The sequence below is a fragment of the Oryzias latipes genome, chromosome 16 (genome assembly GCF_002234675.1).
Source record: "Oryzias latipes chromosome 16, ASM223467v1".
Lineage (NCBI taxonomy): Eukaryota > Metazoa > Chordata > Actinopteri > Beloniformes > Adrianichthyidae > Oryzias > Oryzias latipes.
The window spans coordinates 6,896,691-6,915,495 of record NC_019874.2 but is presented as its reverse complement, the minus strand read 5'-3'; the positions used below and the strand labels follow the sequence as shown (position 1 = coordinate 6,915,495).

General features: G+C 40.1%; 1 protein-coding gene across 1 annotated transcript in view; it reads right to left on the bottom strand.

Moving 5' to 3' along the window:
• LOC101167393 overlaps nt 1-9,628 on the bottom strand; it is a 93,107-nt gene extending 83,479 nt beyond the window's left edge. The window contains exons 1-7 of the mRNA XM_004077631.4: nt 9,445-9,628; nt 9,198-9,360; nt 8,989-9,060; nt 8,839-8,915; nt 6,614-6,714; nt 4,208-4,324; nt 2,710-2,784 (exon numbers count right to left, since the gene is read on the bottom strand). Coding sequence (XP_004077679.2) covers nt 2,710-2,784; nt 4,208-4,324; nt 6,614-6,714; nt 8,839-8,915; nt 8,989-9,060; nt 9,198-9,360; nt 9,445-9,501 — 662 coding nt within the window. The 5' untranslated portion in view covers nt 9,502-9,628. The remainder of the gene's footprint in view (nt 1-2,709; nt 2,785-4,207; nt 4,325-6,613; nt 6,715-8,838; nt 8,916-8,988; nt 9,061-9,197; nt 9,361-9,444) is intronic.
• Between the last annotated feature and the right edge of the window lie 9,177 nt (nt 9,629-18,805).

Genomic DNA, 18,805 nt, shown 5'->3' with positions numbered 1-18,805 from the left:
CTGAATCCAGAATCACTGACAAACCTGACGTCCCCGTGTCTGACCATGAGAGGGGGGTGTCTAATCAGAATGCACAGCCTTCCTCATGTGCCAACTCCATGGACAGATCCTAAACACAAGCTAACTAACCAAAGTGTATTCTCTGGGAACTCCTGATTAATGACTTCACATGGCGCAGTGTACGTGTCAATGATCTTTGTGTTTGTTACTTGTACTTGTTACTGATCATTCCTAGTCTTGTATAACAGACACGGCCTCTCTCATTAACTTTTAATAAGAACACATTTGGTTTAGCGTGATAATTAATTCTCTATGAAATATGTGATGTGACAACGACAGAAGTGCAGATTTAAGCAGTGTTGTTTCTTCTGCCTACACGATTTCAGCTAAATGAAAAGCTGGCAGTCTCAGAACAGTTACAATAAACTTATTTTAACATTGTTTTCATGTGATTCAGCATCAGATTGACCCGGACTCTACCAAAAGATTGATTCCTGCAAACATGGTTCTGATGAAAACTAAGGAAAAAATAAATCTTCCCTCTCTTACTGGCTTCCTAGTATAAAAAATATTATTTGACTTGCATATAGGTGGGTTGAAGGCACTGACTAATATAGATGAACTTGTACGGATTGTCTTGTTGTTTGGTGTCATGCATATGTCAGGCAAACATGCACGATTCAATTAAATTTCATTTACATAGCCTAATATTACAACCATAATTGTCTCAATGGGCTTCATACCGGTAAATGTATAATGAACGTGAAATTATAAAACACATGAAGTCATAGCATTCAATAGGTAATGGCTAAACTGAACCAAACAGACTAAGCTACGATGATGGAGTGTGCTTTGTTCCTCCAACCAGCTTCTCAGTGCCAAGAAGTCCTAGACCACAAGTACAGGTGGATGACATTACTTAGCTTTGCAAGACTAAAAGGCATTTTTGACCTGTGGTTGCATCTGGTCATAACCCACCTGAACCTCTACCTAGTGAAGTGGTAGACAGCTGGGGTTACCCCACATGGCACGACCAGGACTCGCTGGAGAGATGAAGTCTCTCAGATGGCCATGTGACACCTTCTGGATGAGGAGGCACCCCATACACTAATTTTAATAATTTATGGTTTTTTTTATTTTCTGAGACTGAAGACATAATCATAATTAAAAGACCACTGGGAACACTTTTACAATATATCAAAGATGATCGGAGTGGATCTTTGGGAAAATGATAAGATGTTACAAAGACCTCAGTACAAACCTTCTCTCAAAGCTGGCCTAAAAAATATAATAAAAAAATAAACTTCAACTTTATTATTGTTTATTTAAATGTTAGATCTCAATTAGAACACAAGACAAACAATGCAGTTTGTAATAAAACCCCAGTTAACAACAGAGATGATCTCAAGGCGCTTCAGCAAAGACCCATTGACTAGCGAGCCTTTCCCATGTGTGCTGAGTAACAGGGTTTGATGTCTGTCAGCTCTGATGTTAGTGCAGATACAGTTAGAGCAGATGAGGCACACCTCCAGCTCATACATTTAACACAAAACTATGTTAAGCATCTGTTAAAAATGAAAAATTAAATGAATTCACTGTAGACAAATAACCAGAATGTTTTTAGCCTGATGATGTTCTGTTTTTTTTTTTTTTTTTCACATCACACGGTCATAACGAGCCTTCAGTCAGTGGACTCACCCACCTGTTCATCCACCTTTGCCTTTCATTCCTCTGTGAATTACAACGTGAACCACAGTTCAGTCTAGATCAGGGAAAACAGCTCGATTCATGTAGTGCTGGGTTTTTTTGTCTTCCATCGACTGAAACATACATTTTTTTTTTTATGTTTACTGAAATCCTGGCATTATTTTAGTAAAAACAAGCAGCTGATCATCAGAGCAGCACCGCTGAGCTTCCCACAAACAGCTGCACATCCTCAGGTGTCGGATCCTTAATGAAAGTAGTCAAGACAACCTTTCACTCCCCCAGCTGATGACCTCTGTGATGCTCCTCTCCACATATTCTGCTGAGATGTTTTAGTATGAGTCTCTTCATTATTTTGCAGCAGAATTACCTGACCAGGTGGGTTTTTTTTGTGTCTCTTGACCTCTAACTCCCAAACTGATCAAGGAAGATGACCATTCTTCCAGGATTGGGATTCTGCTCATGTTTCTCATTTTGTGTTTGTTAAAACCAGAGACTGAATCGAGGTTATTGATCTGTGAGCCTTCCTTTAGTCCTGTAGGAGCGCTTTGCTTTACTACACTGGATCTACTGCACACTGAACGCCCAACAATCTATGACATGACACACAAAATGATTCTTTAACTTTCTGGGACTCGTACCCGCCTGTTTTCTTCATCCTGTTTCATCCGATGAAGAACACTGCAATATGCTTTTTAGTGTTGTTGATGGAAATGATCCCCATACAGCAAAACATATTTATCCGCTCTCAGTGTTTCAGCCAACAACATAGGACTGGTAGTTTGGCCTCATGTCTCCATGTCCCCTCTCCTCATCATCGTCTACAAAATTACTTTTGATCTGCTCTTCTTCATCAATCAGAGCTCCGATCGTCATGCTCTCTCATCTCGTTTCACTTTTCCTCTGCATCCCACTTTTTCGTCAGTGATTCTCTCCTTTATTTTTTTTCTCCTAACCTTCTTCACCTGCACTCCTCCTCCTCCTCCCACATGCTCTGAAACTCACCAGTACTCGTTCCACTGCTGCTCCTCAAAGACCTCCTCTGGGATGGGATCGATCAGCACAAGGTCGGACACTTGCCTGAAGACCGAGAGGAAGCACAACCATTCAGATTAAGTACCACCTCCTCATTTGCTGCCCTCCTCCTCCTCCAGACATGGACAAGAGTACCAGACAGATGTCCTCGCTGTGTTTCTGTACATGTTTTCATACTCATCAGATCCACAGGAAACACCTTCATGCGTGAGAGCATTATCAACACTAATTCATTTTCTGTCTTAACACAATACATCTTTCATGCTGGTCATTTTTTATGCTAATCACTGAGCTGTCTCTGAGTCAGGTGCAGACAGGACAGGAGGGGGCGCTTGGAGGTACTTATTCACTTATTTTGGGCAGATTTTGTTTATTTGTTTATGATTTCTGGCATTTTAGATTTAAAATTCATACCAATTTGTTGTTTTTTTTAGTTGTACTGTGAAAATACGTTTTAAAACACGAGTCTGTTTTAACAAATCATGTTAACGTTTGACTTTAATCAGTCTCACTTCAGAGCAGGATTATCTGTATTCTCTTGTTATTTGCAGATATACTTGCTATAGGCTGCTTTTCAGAAGAACATTGGAAAAACCTCTGTAATATTTTTGTAGGAGTTTTGATAACGTCACGTTTTCACCCTGTGAAGAATCAGTCTCTGCATTACTGGGCAGCAGTGATCCTGTTACGTCTGACTGAATGATTGTTTGCCAACAAGATTTAGAAAATTACAGGAAACGAAAAAAAAAAAAAAGAAAGCCACATGAAGCAAAGATGTGGAAAAGTTTTGCAGGTTTTTCTTTGTTTACCAACTACACATAGAAACTTTTTCGAATCTTGGTGTCCCCCGCGAGAAGCTGCGGTGTGAGTTTTGCCAGAGGCACAGCGGATAACGGCTGTCGTGGCAGATTTGTTAACTCCGGTATTGAACACAGCAGCCTGATGGGTCAATCCTGCAAACACCAAGGTCAAAGTTAAAGGGGTTTCTCCTGCAACTGGAGAAGGAGTAGAACGAGATTAATGCGAAACTCCCGGAAATGTAGGAGCTCGTTCTTGTCCCAGTTCTTTTCCACCAGGCTAAAAAGGCACCAGGAGGGAGGGCAGGGCACAGGAGGTGAGAATTAAAGAGCTCTGTTATCTTGAATGAGGAAAAGGTGATGAGATGCCGGAACCAAACTGGTCTAAAGCACAATATTTTATGCTGGAATCACCACGATGCTGCATCAGTTAATGCTGAAGATGTTCCCACTCTTTATAATTTTATAGAATCGCAGCCCTGTGAGTTAGCTAAACAGCTTTAATAAAATTGAATGAACAACTCAACTTCAGTTCATGTAGTAAAGACAAAAATGTTCCCATGTGTCTTCATTTGCAGCTTTTCTTTTTCCCACAATGATTCCACTCATCTCTGGGAAGAAAAACCTTCCATGGAAAAACACTCTGCTGTCTTCCACTGTGTGACACTTACACATCGTGGATGTGGGCGTAGAAGCGGCTGTTGAGGGCGCCGAGCTCGGAGCCAACCAGGATGAACGGCATGGATATGTTTGCCGCCCGCAGGAGCCGCTGCAGATCATCCACCATCCTGCAAAGCAGCAGCACTCATCAGCTCCAAACCAGGCCAGGGTCATACATCAAGCCATGGGGGCAGCATGAGCCTCACTGCACCAAAGATGCTCATTAACACTGTTGACAAGTGAAACCACTCAAGAGTCATCGCTTCAAATAACCACAGAAAAAACAAACACCCGCACAGGGAGAGGAGCCTGTTGGCTCGTCCTCATCAGAAGCAAACGTTTATCATCATCATTTCATGAAAGCCAGAGGAGGGCTTTGAATCAAACCCAATCGCTGGAATTGAAACATTCGCCGGACATGCAAGGTTAAGGCTGGGCAGCCGTCAAACTCCTGCAGATATTACAGTCGGGGGAATTGATTACTTTCATCTCAACCTGGCAAGCCCGCTGTTTTCTGGGCCAAGCGCCAAGATATCCAGACTGCTGACCGTCAGCGAACCACACCTGCTCACCCCTTAGGCAGATTTAAGATGCTGCAAATGTCTTGTGTCTGAGACGGAGGGATTACAGCCCAATCATAAAGCGGTCCAGGCTCAGAGATGTCTTCAGCAGAGGATGACAGATATGGTGTGGTTTTTCTTTTTCCAGGATTAAGACTTGCAGTTACCGGAGGGAGGCGGAGAAAAAAGCACGGCCAGACAGAGAAACAAGTCCTTCTCTTGTCCCTGAACAGAACTTTAAAACCACTTTCTAGCAAAAAGTTCATACGTGTTTTAGCAGCTGTGTGTGAACAAATACTTCACCAAAACTAGTGTACCGGTAGTTAAAAAGAACGCTTAGTTTAAATTAGAGAGCTTGTGACACGCCCAGCATATTTTCTACGTCACAATTAAGATACGTTTCAAACTGAATTTTTTCCCCCGCTCCTGATTCACAACAATTTGAAGAAAGAAATACTCAGACGAACTTTTCTGTACGGATGTTCTCCATCGCAAAAATGTCACAAGAACTTGTTAAAAACACCAAAAACTGAATTTCATCGGAGTGGGTCTTTAAACGTGTAAGGTCAAGAATTTCTGTGGTCATTTTCATCCACCGACGTCAACGGTTTCAGCAAAACATGAATATCTGCCTGTGATTCTAAGGTCTCTTAAACCAACATCAGTTCATTACGGTTTAATCACCTCCAGGGAGTCCTGGCCCTAAAAATCTCGGTTTTCTGTACAAAGCTGACCGAAAACAACTAGCTCTGCTGTTAGTGAGACACCTATGATGAGAAGTGAAGCAGGTGAGCAGCTTCAAAATATCACAGCGATCCAGGATCCACTGTGAGTTAGCCGTCTCAGAGAAACTGTTCTGCTTTCACGGTGATGTGTGGACAGAATGGAGGTTTTTGGCCATCAGAAAAAAATCCCAGTCACTATACCTGTGGAGAAGGAAACATCTCCATCCATTACAATGTGTCAGTTAGCAACTCTGCTCCTAAATATTTCAATAAAGCCTTAAGAATAACTACCTTAAACACCGACCGCTTCATATTTAATAGATGATTTAATGTTTTTCAGGCTTCTATTTATGGCCAGAAGATTTGAAACATAAATGACAGAACTGAAACTATTTTGAAGGAAGGATAGAAACTGAAGAAGAACCATTAAAACTAGGGTGAGAGGTAACAAATTACATTGATTTAAGCTCTGCAATTTTGTAAAAAAGGTTAACCAAACACAGCACTAATTTCCTGTTTGCTTTTAAAGCAGCAGTGATGTGTGGCAGAGAAAAAACAGCCTTCATTCGGCTCTAAAACTTGTATCATTTTCTCCAAAACATGTTATATAAATAATAAAAAGGAAATCAAATGTTTAAATATCAGATAGAGGTCAACACTAATGATTACAAATAAGTCTAACTGTAAAATGTTATCAACATTCATCTCTGTTTCTTTACAGTAAAACAGTAAAAGCCTTGTTTTAGTCAAAAAGACTATAAATTGAACAGTTAACTGAAAATGTTTTTTCATTACCTGATAATACGGCCCTTTGAGCAATATTTGTATTTTTGTTTGCCTGCTTCTATAAGTTTTAAACTATAAAGGCGGACATCTGTTCCTCTGTTTTCTTCAAGTATTTTGCAGGACTCAGACGCTAAACAAAAATCCATGCAGCTTTTTTCTTATTTTATTTTAAAATATAGTTTTCATCCTCTGACTCAGATTATTCATCGGATTAAAAACCAAATGACTGCAAGAAATAACCTCTTAATGGAACAGCATTGTTCTGACAGTATTGACTTTGTTTAAAGTTCCTAAGGAGTTTGATGGAAGCCCCGATTTTGGCCGGCAGCTAAGTAAAAATACCCACCGTCCTGTGGTGGACAGTCCCCAGACCTTCTCGGTTCCCGTGGTTTCATTAGGAAAGGCCCGCTTGCTGAAGCCCAGACCCACTCTGTCATAGGTGCAAACCTGATCAAGAACAGCACAAACATCAGTCCTCGCACACGAGAGTCTGTCGGTGGAAAACACAGAAGCATTTTGAGAAGCCTAAGGCCTTGGAGGGACTCAGTCTGTTCTGTTAAACTCAACCCTCATGACATTGAGGCAGAACTACAAAGACTACAGAGCCCTGGTCATGACATTCAACATAAATTAATGAATTTTTCCCACAAATTATCAATTTGCAGCAATAAATTAGTATTTTCTGTGCACAGATAGCATTTTTGTGGCCATAATATAGTATTAAATGGCCACAAATTAGTATTTTATTAGTATCTTATTATTAGTAGTAATTTGCGCCCACAAAATTCTAATTTGTACCCATTTAACCCTTGTGCTATCCTAGGCACTTTAACATTGTCTAGTGGGGTCATCTAGACCCACTAGACAGTGCTCTGAACCTTTTTTCTTCAATGATTTGTGATCTTCACTGGTGTCCATGGATTACATGAAATCTTTCCACCTTTATCCACCTTTGTCATGGTAGGGAGAACACGTCAAAGTAAGGATCGGGTCATCTGGACCCATAGGATAGCACACGGGTTACAAATATATTGTGGCCACAAAAATGCAATCTGTGCACAGAAAATAGTAATTAATTGCTGCAAATTGTTTATCTGTGGGAAAAAAAATCATTTATTTATGTTGAAATTACTCATTTGTGTCCACAAAATGATAGATTGTGGACACAAAAATAAAACGCTAAATTGTTCCCACACATTACAAATTTGTTGAAGTGGAACAATTCATTGATTGCTCAAACCAGATTGATCTGTCTGAGGCAAGATGTTACTTAAATCCAATCAACCCCATCATGAAATCCTTTCAAAATGAAATAAATCAATTATAATCGATCTTGGAAAATACTATTTGGATGGAGACACAGTAGGTTTATTTTACTATACTGTAAAAACGACCATCACACGCATGTGATGACATCAGCAAAAACTGATCAACCATCATTCTAGTCCAATGTGTGGAAACACTTTGAATTTAGTAAAGTCATGTGACCATCCAGTGTGCTAGAATGTTCTAAGAATGTTCCCTTTGGATTCTTTGGATGTGGAAAAACAACGGTGGACTGAACTTTAGGAAACTAAAATGTAAATGGATTTGACATTCATTCTTGATTACTTGTTTATTTGGACACATTTTATTTACACTTGACTATCTTGAAGAAATCCAAGAATCTGGAAAAGTTCAGTAGCAGGAATTTCTCTCTGAGTCTCACTGGTTGAAGTTTTGTATAAAGGTGTCCTGGATCCATTTTAGGTCAGTGAATCAAAACGAATTGGATCAGCATCTACAAACTGTGATATGAATCCAATTGTTGTTATAACTAATCTTTGCACTCTTACTAATTTGTGCCAAAATGTGATCATAAAATATAAATGTGTGGCGGTAAATTTTTAATTTGAGGTAACTATTTAGTAATTTTTTTTTTTGAAAGTCATGTCCAGGATTCTGTGGCAAACATCTAGATTAGGGGTCGGTAACCTGCGGCTCCGGAGAATTTGAAAACTAAATTTTAGGCCTAAAAGAATTATTTTTTTGGTTAGTTTTCCAGAAAACAAAAAAAATACCAGAAATAGTTACTGAGGGTCAAATGTGTGCTGAACACACCTGTATACTTTCATTTGTTTACAGTATATATGAATAATTCATACACAAGAGGAGTGTTCTATCCATGTCTATCAAAGAAATATTCTCTGTAGGACAAATATGTTCTTGTGTGCATCTTTTATGCTGTTAGCTGCTGTTGGATGAATGGTGAAATATTCAATTCTTGCCATTGTAAATCTGAGTCCAGAGGAGTCGGAGCCTCACCAGCCATCAACCTCACTGCACGTCACTGGGGAACATCACGCTCATAAGTAATTAAATAAATATCCTGACAGCATTTTGAATCAATACAAGTATCACCAAATGAACGAGTTTTTCTAATACCTCTAGTGTTGCGGCTCCCTGTGCTTTCATTTCTGTGGGAAACTGATCCAAATGGCTCTTTGAGACGTTCAGGTTGCCGACCCCTGACCTAGAAGAAGAGACCGTCCAGCTGACACTCACCTGCAGAAAAGCCTTTCTGCTTCTTACCTGTGTGACTGAAGAAACACTTTCCTGGACATGAAGCCAAGTATCTGAAGACATTCCAGCTGGAGCATCTAGAACCACTTTTACAGAAAACCACTTTTTAAAGTTCTAGTTTCAGACACAAATGATGTGATAGTGAATGGAGATTCTTACCAACAGGTTTTCCTCGTCCTTTACACAAAAGATGCATTTTCTGACCCAAGCCCACATCCACAACCTGCCCACCTAGACGCAAAAGGAAAGACAGCACTAATAAGCATCGGAACTTCATAAATGTCATGATCAATGACTTGTTTTTCTGGATTTTATGTATCTAGAACACCCTTTGAAACAGGTGGGAAGCTGCTTTGTTGCAGGACAACCTTGGGGCAGCAGCATCTGTTCTTCTCTCTGCAGGGATGCATAGTTGAGGAAAGGCGGGATGATGATGAGGAGGAGCACACATTTCCCAAAGTTCAGCAGCACAGAGCTGTAAGTCCGGCCGCGTGTGGCTTCGGGTTGTCTGTGCTGCTTCTCCTCTGGGTCCTAAAACGTGACGACGAGCACATATTAACTGACGCTGGCGTACATTTAGATGACAAACGAGCGGGACCGTCCGCGATGCCTCACCTTTTTCGTGGCTTCTGGTCTGCTGCATGCGGGCCGTGCTTCGACTCTCCGGCGCATTTTTAAATTAAGCCGAGAATAAACTGTTCAGAGTGAAATGAATGAAGAGCTCCTAAAGACTTCCGGGAAGACCTACGGAAAATTACGAGGGACAATCGTCTCGCGCAAATCCTGCCCACAACTCCTCAAGCTGCCAGTTATTGTCTGACTGTTGTCTATAAACCGTTTGAGTCACGTCTAACTTAGTATGATCATGTTTGAGTTGGAAAAAATAAACGAATATTGATACAACCATATTTGTAGTATATATATTACATTTAAAATCAACAAGTAGAAAAGATGGTGTCACGTGATTTTGTGTTTGTTTTTTGTTTTAATGTGGGATCACAATTTTTAAAGAATGTATCTGTATCATGGGGCTGAACAAATAGTATTTAGTTCACATAAAACAAGCAAGAATGAAGCTTTACAGGGCAAGAAATGATCAACAACAACAAAAACTGTCAGTTCTGCATAGGTGCAACCCTGAAGGTAATTTTAATGTTTTGAGGAAAAAAATTTATTCTTTTTTTTTAGTTCTTCTCTTCCCCTTTTTTGTATTAACATCACCGGTTTCAATTGTTTAAAAGTCAAAAGTGTTTAATAAGAGTTTTTTTCTGAAATTATTATTGAGTATTAATTTGTAAACATATCAATATTTATTATTGACATTCTGTTATACTTAAATAATGCATAGAGTTTAAATATCATCTAAAAATGTCTAGAAATGAGGTGCAGGGGTGCTTGAATAAATGTTGCTCTTTATTGTTCTGGAAAAAGCAATAGTAGCAGTATCAGGACCTGCCTGTAGAGGGCATTGTATAACGCAGAGTTGTCTTGAACCTGTGTGGCCGGCATGACAGAACATTGTCGTCCAGATCACTAGTGGAAGCTGGAGGTCAGTAACAAACAAATGAAGAAACTGGACTGTGGAATCAGAAAGTTTAGTCCTCCACACATGTCTTTGGCCCGTCAGTCAAGCCCAGGTCATGAACAATAAGAAAAGGCTGATGGTACGTAGAAGAGTTGCCTTTACTGACACATATTGATCTGAAATGTCCTGTTTGTTGCCTTGCTGACTTTAAAAAGGGATGGTTTGAATCCTTCAACTGTTAACAGTTTTGATAAACACTTACAGTATGACTTGTTTTGAACTGATTGAAACTTCTCATTTTAGGTTTTACAAGCTGAAGTTAGATTCCCCATTTAGACTGGAGTTTGCAGAGAAACGGAATTTCATTTTCTATGTATGTGAAAACATTATAGAGATTGACAATAAAGTTTACTTTGACTTTGACTAAAGACATAAACAAATGATCAGTTTTAACTAAATAAGAGTAAAATATATGAGAAGTTAAAAAACGTAGTTTTGCCATGATTCCAAGCTCTCTACCACGTGTTTGTCCTGGCTTTAGAGGGAACAAAGGCCGATTGTAGGATCCAGCTGTCCAGTGCAGACAAAGCAGAAGCTCAGCAGAGAGCATTGTTTAGATAGCTGGTCAGTGGAGACATGCAGGGAATTCATTGCAATAACCAAACAGATGATAAATATCAGTTTTTGAGTCAGGCCAGCAGTGAATGCTGCTATCATTCATTTATGTCTTCACTCATTCAATCATTTCCCTGCAAAATCCGAGGTATGTAAACATCTTTTTTGAAAAACATTTTTTTTTAATAACAATATAAAACATCAATACAATTCATGAAAAAAATGAGCATCTCCTTTTTAATAAGACTTGTTTGAAGGCAGCAATTGATTTTGTGTTTTTAGCTTCTTTGTCTAATGTATTCCATACTTTAGGTCCGTATACTAAAATAGACCTCTCCGACACCTTTGTTCTAAATCTATGTTTTCTGAATACTTCATGTCCTTTAAGGTAAAATCACTTTGTAATTGAATTTAACGTGTAAATTGAGGGGTAACCTGAATAGTGGTCTTGATGGGTCTCTATATTTACTTCATGTACCGATCAGAGAGTTGTGCAGTAAATGTAAAGTAAAGTAGACAAATGCTTTATGATTTAGGGATCATGTCAGCTTGTGTAAAATAGCAAATCCTTTGGCTATTTTTGTTTTAATACTACTAATGTGAGGTTTCCAACAAACATTGTCATCAATTATTACACCCGGAAACCTAATTTCATCTACCCTTTGAATGTTAATTAGCAGTAAAAATGTGAAGGTTAAATGGAGTCTTTACACATTTTATCAAAAACCTACATGTGGATTGATAATTTATCTACAACAATTAAACCATTAAAATAGTCCTAATGTGATGATATGCATCTAACACTGACATACAATATTTGCATGTGCAGTTTAATGCATCGTAGGAAACAGGACACGGCCTCTTCAAGAGTGTCTGCATTGTTGTTTGCATTTAAGCCAAATTTTACGTTGATTCCTAAATGTATTAAACGTAAATGAAAGCATCACAACAATCTGTTCTCAAAAAGTAGAAACTGATTATGCATTTTTGTAACGATGTTTTTTGAGCTTACATATGCGTACATATTACATATGCGTCTTTTTAGCTATGGGATGCCCTTTACATTGAGAATAACATAGTTTGTAGTTGTCCTTTAGACTGAATAGCTTAAGCATTTTGTTATTATAATTTTTCTCATGAGGAAAATCTATCCCGAGGCCACACGCACCGCCAGCACCCAGAGAGCAAGAACAAAACAGAGTGCCAGGTCAGTCTGACACCATCCTGGCTGTTCTTGCTATGTCTGGAGGCTCAGTCCTCCACCACCGCTCTGACATTCAGCACAAACTTACTGTTTTCTGCTACTTGCATGGCATCTCTCCAAAATAACAGATATTCAACCGGACACCCACTGAAAACAGCTAGCGGAGCAAAATATGAGCCCAAATAACAACTTATTGTTTTGACATTTCTGGCTACCCTCCACTCTCATTTCTCCCTAATCTCTTGCAGTTTATTCTCAGGCCGTGCTGCTCCTGTTAGCTGTTTTATCTTATTTTCAAAAAATGTTTTTATTCACAAGAAAGCGAAAAAGGAAATCTAATCGCTGTGGCACACATGCAGGAGTCATTCAAAATGTACAAGAAATCAAATCACATTTGTGATAGTTTGGCAGGGGGATACAAGCCTGTTTCCTGCATTTCCTGTTTGTCTTATCTGTTTGGTCACATATAGAAGAGGTTAACTGTGTGATATTTCCGCTGTGAGCTATCTGGATTACCAAAGGCCATCGCCGGTGCGTGCAGGAGCATTCATATCTCACAGCTGGCCTTTATTAAATCCATCTGAATGAATGATGTGTGAGGTTTGACTGAAGCAACTGCAGCAAAACACCTGCAAACAGCAGCGCAGACAGAAGACAACTGTTTTTACAAGCCTCAGCTGTCTCAAAGGCAGATTACAGACGCTTGTTCTGCTTAAAATGTTTTGTTTCAAGTCAAGTTTTTGACCCGATGAGGGGAAAGAAACTGTTAGGAAATGTAGAGATTAAAGAGAACAGGAGCTCTAAAAGCTGCGTTTCAGAAACAAAAACTGAATGCAATCGTTTTTTTCCCCTAAACTTTTCAGACAGAAGTGGAGTTAAGTGAATAAAAATGCGCTGAATGCATCAGCATGTTTCCACTTTGAGCTCTTTATTCAGTCTGCAACACTTTATTGTTTTTCATTCTGCTGTTTTTGCAGGAGGTAGTTTGCTACATTCATGCTGAAAATTCAAAGTCTTCCATTCAGTGACTTAGAGTGGACAGTAGTGCTTGTATGTGTGGATCCAGCTGCAGTGGGATGATGTGCACAAAGCCCTACAGTCTGCAGACCTGCTCATGAAAAACAACATCGGCCATTGCCATCTTAGTTTCATTAACGTCCGCCATAGTATTCAGTTTATTTGCTTTGTCTTATTCATCAATCCATTCCTCTATCTTCAGAACCTGCTGAATACCTTTTGGGTTCATAGGACTGCTGGAGCCAACCAGCTACTGCTGGGTGAGGCCAGGGTTCACACTGAACCAGACACCAGTCTGTTGCAGGGCCACAAACTCACACATTCACACCAAGGGGTGTTTTCAAATCACCACTTAACCTTTAAAGCTTGTCTTTGGACTGTGGGAGAAAGCCACACACGCACAAGGAGAACATGCAATCTCTTCACAGAAAGAACCCAGCTGGGGTTTGAACCAGAGCCTTGTGAGGCGAGAGGGCCAACCACTGCTCCACCTGCACCTTTCCTTTTTGATTAACCAGGGGGGTTCCAAATGTCTGGCAAAGAGGCCAGATTTGGTGGGGTGTAAATAAGTGAGGGCAACCATTTAGCCTGGATCTGTTGAACCTTTATAAAGACATTAAATTTAAATGAACTTTAATGATTTTTTTAAAAAATAGGATACTTCTCATTTCTTCACATAGGACACAAATACATCTAAATATATCTTTACTAAAATTACTCTAAATTATGTGTTTGAAAACCAGAAACAAGATGGGGAGAAAAGTCTGTCTGAAAAAAACAAACTGGCATCAAGATTAAATCTGGGTTCACGTCAAATGTAACATACTATTCATTAATACATTCACTTCTAAATGTAAATCATGTGAACAGAAACATCTTATTCAGAAGTACAAATCACTGTGATTTTGATCAGAGGAACTAATCTTTTCATTTCGTTTACAGCGGCTTCTAATTGAGCCCAATCACAATCAAGAAATCATACACACAGTTCTGAGAAAGTCTTGGGTGACGCATATTATTGATTTTATGACTAGGACCTGTGGGCCAGTAGGAATTTAAATGCATTCGACCCATGGGCCAGACTTTGGACATGTCCGCAGTCTTTCGTGTTTGTGGTGGATTGTAGGTTTGCATGGTGGTGTTGTGGTTAGCTCTCTTACCTCATAGTGAGAAGGCCCAGCTTCAAATCCCAGTTGGGTTCTGTCTGTGTGGAGTATACATTTTCTCCTCATGCATGTGTGGGTTTTCTACCAACACTTCAGCTTTCTCCCATTTCAAAATAATATGTTAACTAATGATATTGTATTGTCCCCCTGCAGTGGATTGGTGACCTTTTTACCCAACAAATAGCTGGATAGGCCCCAGCAACCCTGCCTTGACCCCAAAAGGGATTCAGCAGCTTCAGGTGGATGGATGTCACATGAAACCTGTTCAGAAACATCTTAAGTTTCTCTAAACAAAATTGTGCTCAAAGCAAAAAAAAAGTAAATTTAAGATCTGAGCAGGTTTGACCCGGCTTTTTTTTGGAGAGTTTGGGATGTCTTCAGGTAACAGTTTATGTCAGGTGATCCAGTTAAAGAAAAGTGGTCAATAAGCAACAGCACGTCAGTTCAAAAGGCTCACTGATGAGGAGTCATGGCTGACCTAAGCTACTGTTACTCAAACTGCTGATGAAGTTTGTGCTGGTTCTGAATTAAGGTGTTTGAAGGTGTTTCCCAGTTTTTGTATGTGAAAAGCTGCAGACTGGATGTTCCTGCTGACCTATATGCACCAAAAGCATGAACAAGTGCATCATGAGGGTCAGGTGTCAGTGCGATTTACCCTGGGATTACCAAGATGCACTACCGGAAGAAGACGAGGAAAGCTGCTGAAATGCTTTATTGACATTGTCTTACTGGGAAAAATGAGCTGGGTCATGCATGTGGACATAGCTGATATGTACCACCTAGAAGAGCTGCAAAGTGTTGTGGTAAAGATTTCTCATAATTTTCAGATATGCCATCATTGTCATGTGATGTCAAGCTCTCCCATCCATCCATCCATCCATCCATCCATCCATCCATCCATCAGTCCATCCATCCGTCGATCCATCCGGGACTGGGTTGAGGGGGCAGCAGTCTAAGCCAAGACTTCCCTCTCATCCCACCAGCTCCTCTGGAGGGACTTTGGGACACTTACAGGCCAGCCAAGAGACGTTGTCTCTCCAGCATGTCCTGAGTCTTGCCCAGGGCCTCCACCCAGTGAGACATGCCTGAAACACCTCCACAGGAATGCACCCAGGAGGCATCCGAACCAGATACCCGAGCCACCTCAACTGGCTTCTCTCGGTGTGGAGGAGCAGGGGCTCTACTCCGAGCTCTCTCCTGGGGGCCCAACATTTTAACCCTTTGTTTACAGGAGCTCCAAGCCGACCTATGGAGGAAGCTCACTGCAGCTGCTTGTTTTCGGAACCTCATTCTTTTGGTCATGACACAGTACTCATGACCATATTGAGTATTGGAACAAAGATAGACCAGTAAACTAAGAGCTTTGCTTTCTTGCTCTGCTCTCTCTTCACCACATCAGGCCGATGCAGCGACTGCATAACAGAGGACGCTGCACCAAATTGCATGTTGATCTGACAATCCGATCTTCTCTCACTCGTAAACAAGACCCCAACATATATAAACTCTTCCACTTTCCTCTTTTTTATAATAGCAATTTGCATATACCGGTACTCCTGAATGTTATAAAGAGTGTTCAGATGAATGCATAGTCCTTCCTTGTCTTGTGGTACAATGCAGTTTCCAGCATGATGGATAACCATGCCATCAGGCAAAAGTGATAACTAAGTGGCTCTGGGACCAAAGCGTTGACATTTTGGGTCCATGGCCTGGAAACTCCCCAGATCTTCATCCCATTGAAAACTTGAGGTCAATCCTCAAGAGGCGGGTGGACAAACAAAAACCCACTAATTCTGACAAACTCCAAGAAGTGATTCTGAAAGAATGGGTCAGTCAGGACTGGTCCAGAAGTTGATTGACAGAATGCCCCAGTCAAATTGCAGAGGTCCTGAAAAAGAAGGGCCGACACTGCAAAGACGGACTCTTTGCATAAATGTCTTGTAATTGTCGATAAAAGCCTTTGAAAAAAATCAAGTGCTTGTAATTATATTTCAGTACATCCCAGAAACAACTGAAAGAAAGATCTAAAAGCAGTTTAGCAGCAAACTTAGTGAAAACTAATATTTGTGTCATTCTCAAAGGTTTTGGCCATGACTGTACATGAGGGTCACTCTGTAAAAAAGTCATTTCTAAAAAGAAAAACTTTGATCAAATAAAAATGAGAATTGATAGTGACATATTAGGCATTATTTAATCAATGAAGTTCTACCAAAACACTTTCATTTGTTTTGAGTTTTTAAACAGTTTTAAAAACCCGATAAATCTGACTGCTGCTTTCAGTTTTCCTGCACACGAGTTGTACCGGTAATTGAACGAAACCCATTTTCAAGGCTTTACTTTTGCTCACTTACCCAGATAAAAGATAGGCCTTTAATGTTTCAATGGGTCTTAAGGCCTAATACATTCACAAGATTGTTTACAGTGTCATGACAGTGAGAAAAAGCCACACAGCACTGAAGGTTTCTGTTTTTTTGTATGTCAGACTAAAAAGGTGGTACAAAAAATGGCCGGCCGTGGAGAAAACTATCTGTTTCTCAGGAAATGCAGTCTCCGCCATTTATTTATGAGTGAGCTCTGGGGTGTTCAGAAGGGTAAACATCACAGGCATCCGTCTTCTGACTCCATGTGACACTCATTGATTTTACCCCGTTGCTGCTGAAGTGAACCATCAATCAATACAGTAACAAGTCTTCATTTTCATTTGAGAAATGCAGTCTCCGGCTCAGCTGGCACAAAACACAGCTGCTGATCTGCATCGGCTTTGGCCCCGTCTGCCGTACACGAGAGCATTTCACCAATGTATGGGAGACATTCTTCCATGTGTTTGTTTTCTCCTCTCAGTTAAACTTTCCTTGAAGGCAGCATGACATTGTAAAGAATATTTGCTTTACACCTGCAGTGAGATCTTCACCCTTAAGGTCACTCCACTGAAAGGAAACATTGGTTTGTGTCCAGCTGTTTGCTGAAGGGCACATATTTCCCCAAAGGCAGCACTAACGGCTTTGCTTTTGCTGGCTTCACTAATTTAACTTCACAAACAGGATTAAGAAAAACAGAAACTGGTTGTAACTTTACAATAAAATATGCATGAAGGCATTTGCCCTCACCATTCACTGCTCAATTATTGCTTTAACTGACAGCAGTTTTATGCAGTTAATGATCTAATATGTTTTGCATAAAACGTTTAGGTCAAAACTAAACTCTATTATGCTCTCCATCCAGGGGATCTCTCAGAGATTAACCGTCCTGCAATGCTTTGGGCAGAACTTCACTTCAAGCTATTAGCTTGAAGGTACGCGTGCCTCAATAATGTTCCATCTGAAATGTTGCTCATGTTACAATCAAATGGGGAGGTGGTCATTTCACTTCAATGAGGGGGGGGGCTGGATTTAAACAACTTCAACCACCAGATTATAATTTGTTTTTCTATGTAGCTACCAGAGACAATAAAAATATGTAATAATCCCTAATATGTTTGTTTGATTTTGTAGCAAAATTATTTGGGGTATTTTACCAATAAGTATAAAAGTTTAACAACACAATTTCTTATTTTATAACTTCTCATGTGTTTATTAGAACATAGAAAAGAAAAGAATTGTCTTTATTTGAAACTGCATATTTGAATCTGCAACTAACAGTGATGATTGAAAGTGATTCACAGCTGTTGGGGTGATGGTCTCATGAGAGCCAAATTTCTCTGCTTGTCCGATCTGTCTACACGCAGCCAAGAGCAACTGTTCATTCTGCCGCTTTGTCCACCAGACTGTAGCCGATCCTTCAGATGACACGTCAGGATTTTGTAATCCATCCTTTATCACAAGCACATGAACATGTAGATAGTTGCAGCAACAGTCATTTTTTAGTACAAACTGAAACCCTTTCTATAAGTAGTGGTGAAACACTGAATGATGGCTAACATAACAACAGGTTAGAAAACTGGAAATGTTTGAGGTGAAGATGCAGGTCTCCAGGCGGCTCTTAAAGACCCACTATGATCATCTGTGATCAACACTCAAGGGTCACTTCGTTGGGCACACCTGTCAAACTGTTCATTTCTACTCAGCCAATGACATGGCAGCAACTAAATGCATTTAGGCTGTAGACATGGTCAAGACAGTCTGCTGCAGGTCAGTATGAGGAAGAAAGGTGATTGAAGTGACTTTGAACGTGGCATAGTTGTTGAGGGGCTGGTCTGAGTATTTCAGAAACTGCTGATCTACTGGGATTTTCACCCACATCCATCTCTAAGGTTGACAGAGGATGGTCCAAAAAAGAGAAAATATCCAGTGAGCTGCAGTTCTGTGGGTGGAAATGCCTTGTTGATGTCAGAGGTCAGAGGAGAATGTACAGACTGGTTCCAGCTGATAGAAAGACAACAGGAACTCAAAGAACCACTGGAACCAACTGAGGTCTGCAGAAGAGCATCTCTGAACACGTCCAACCTCACGACAT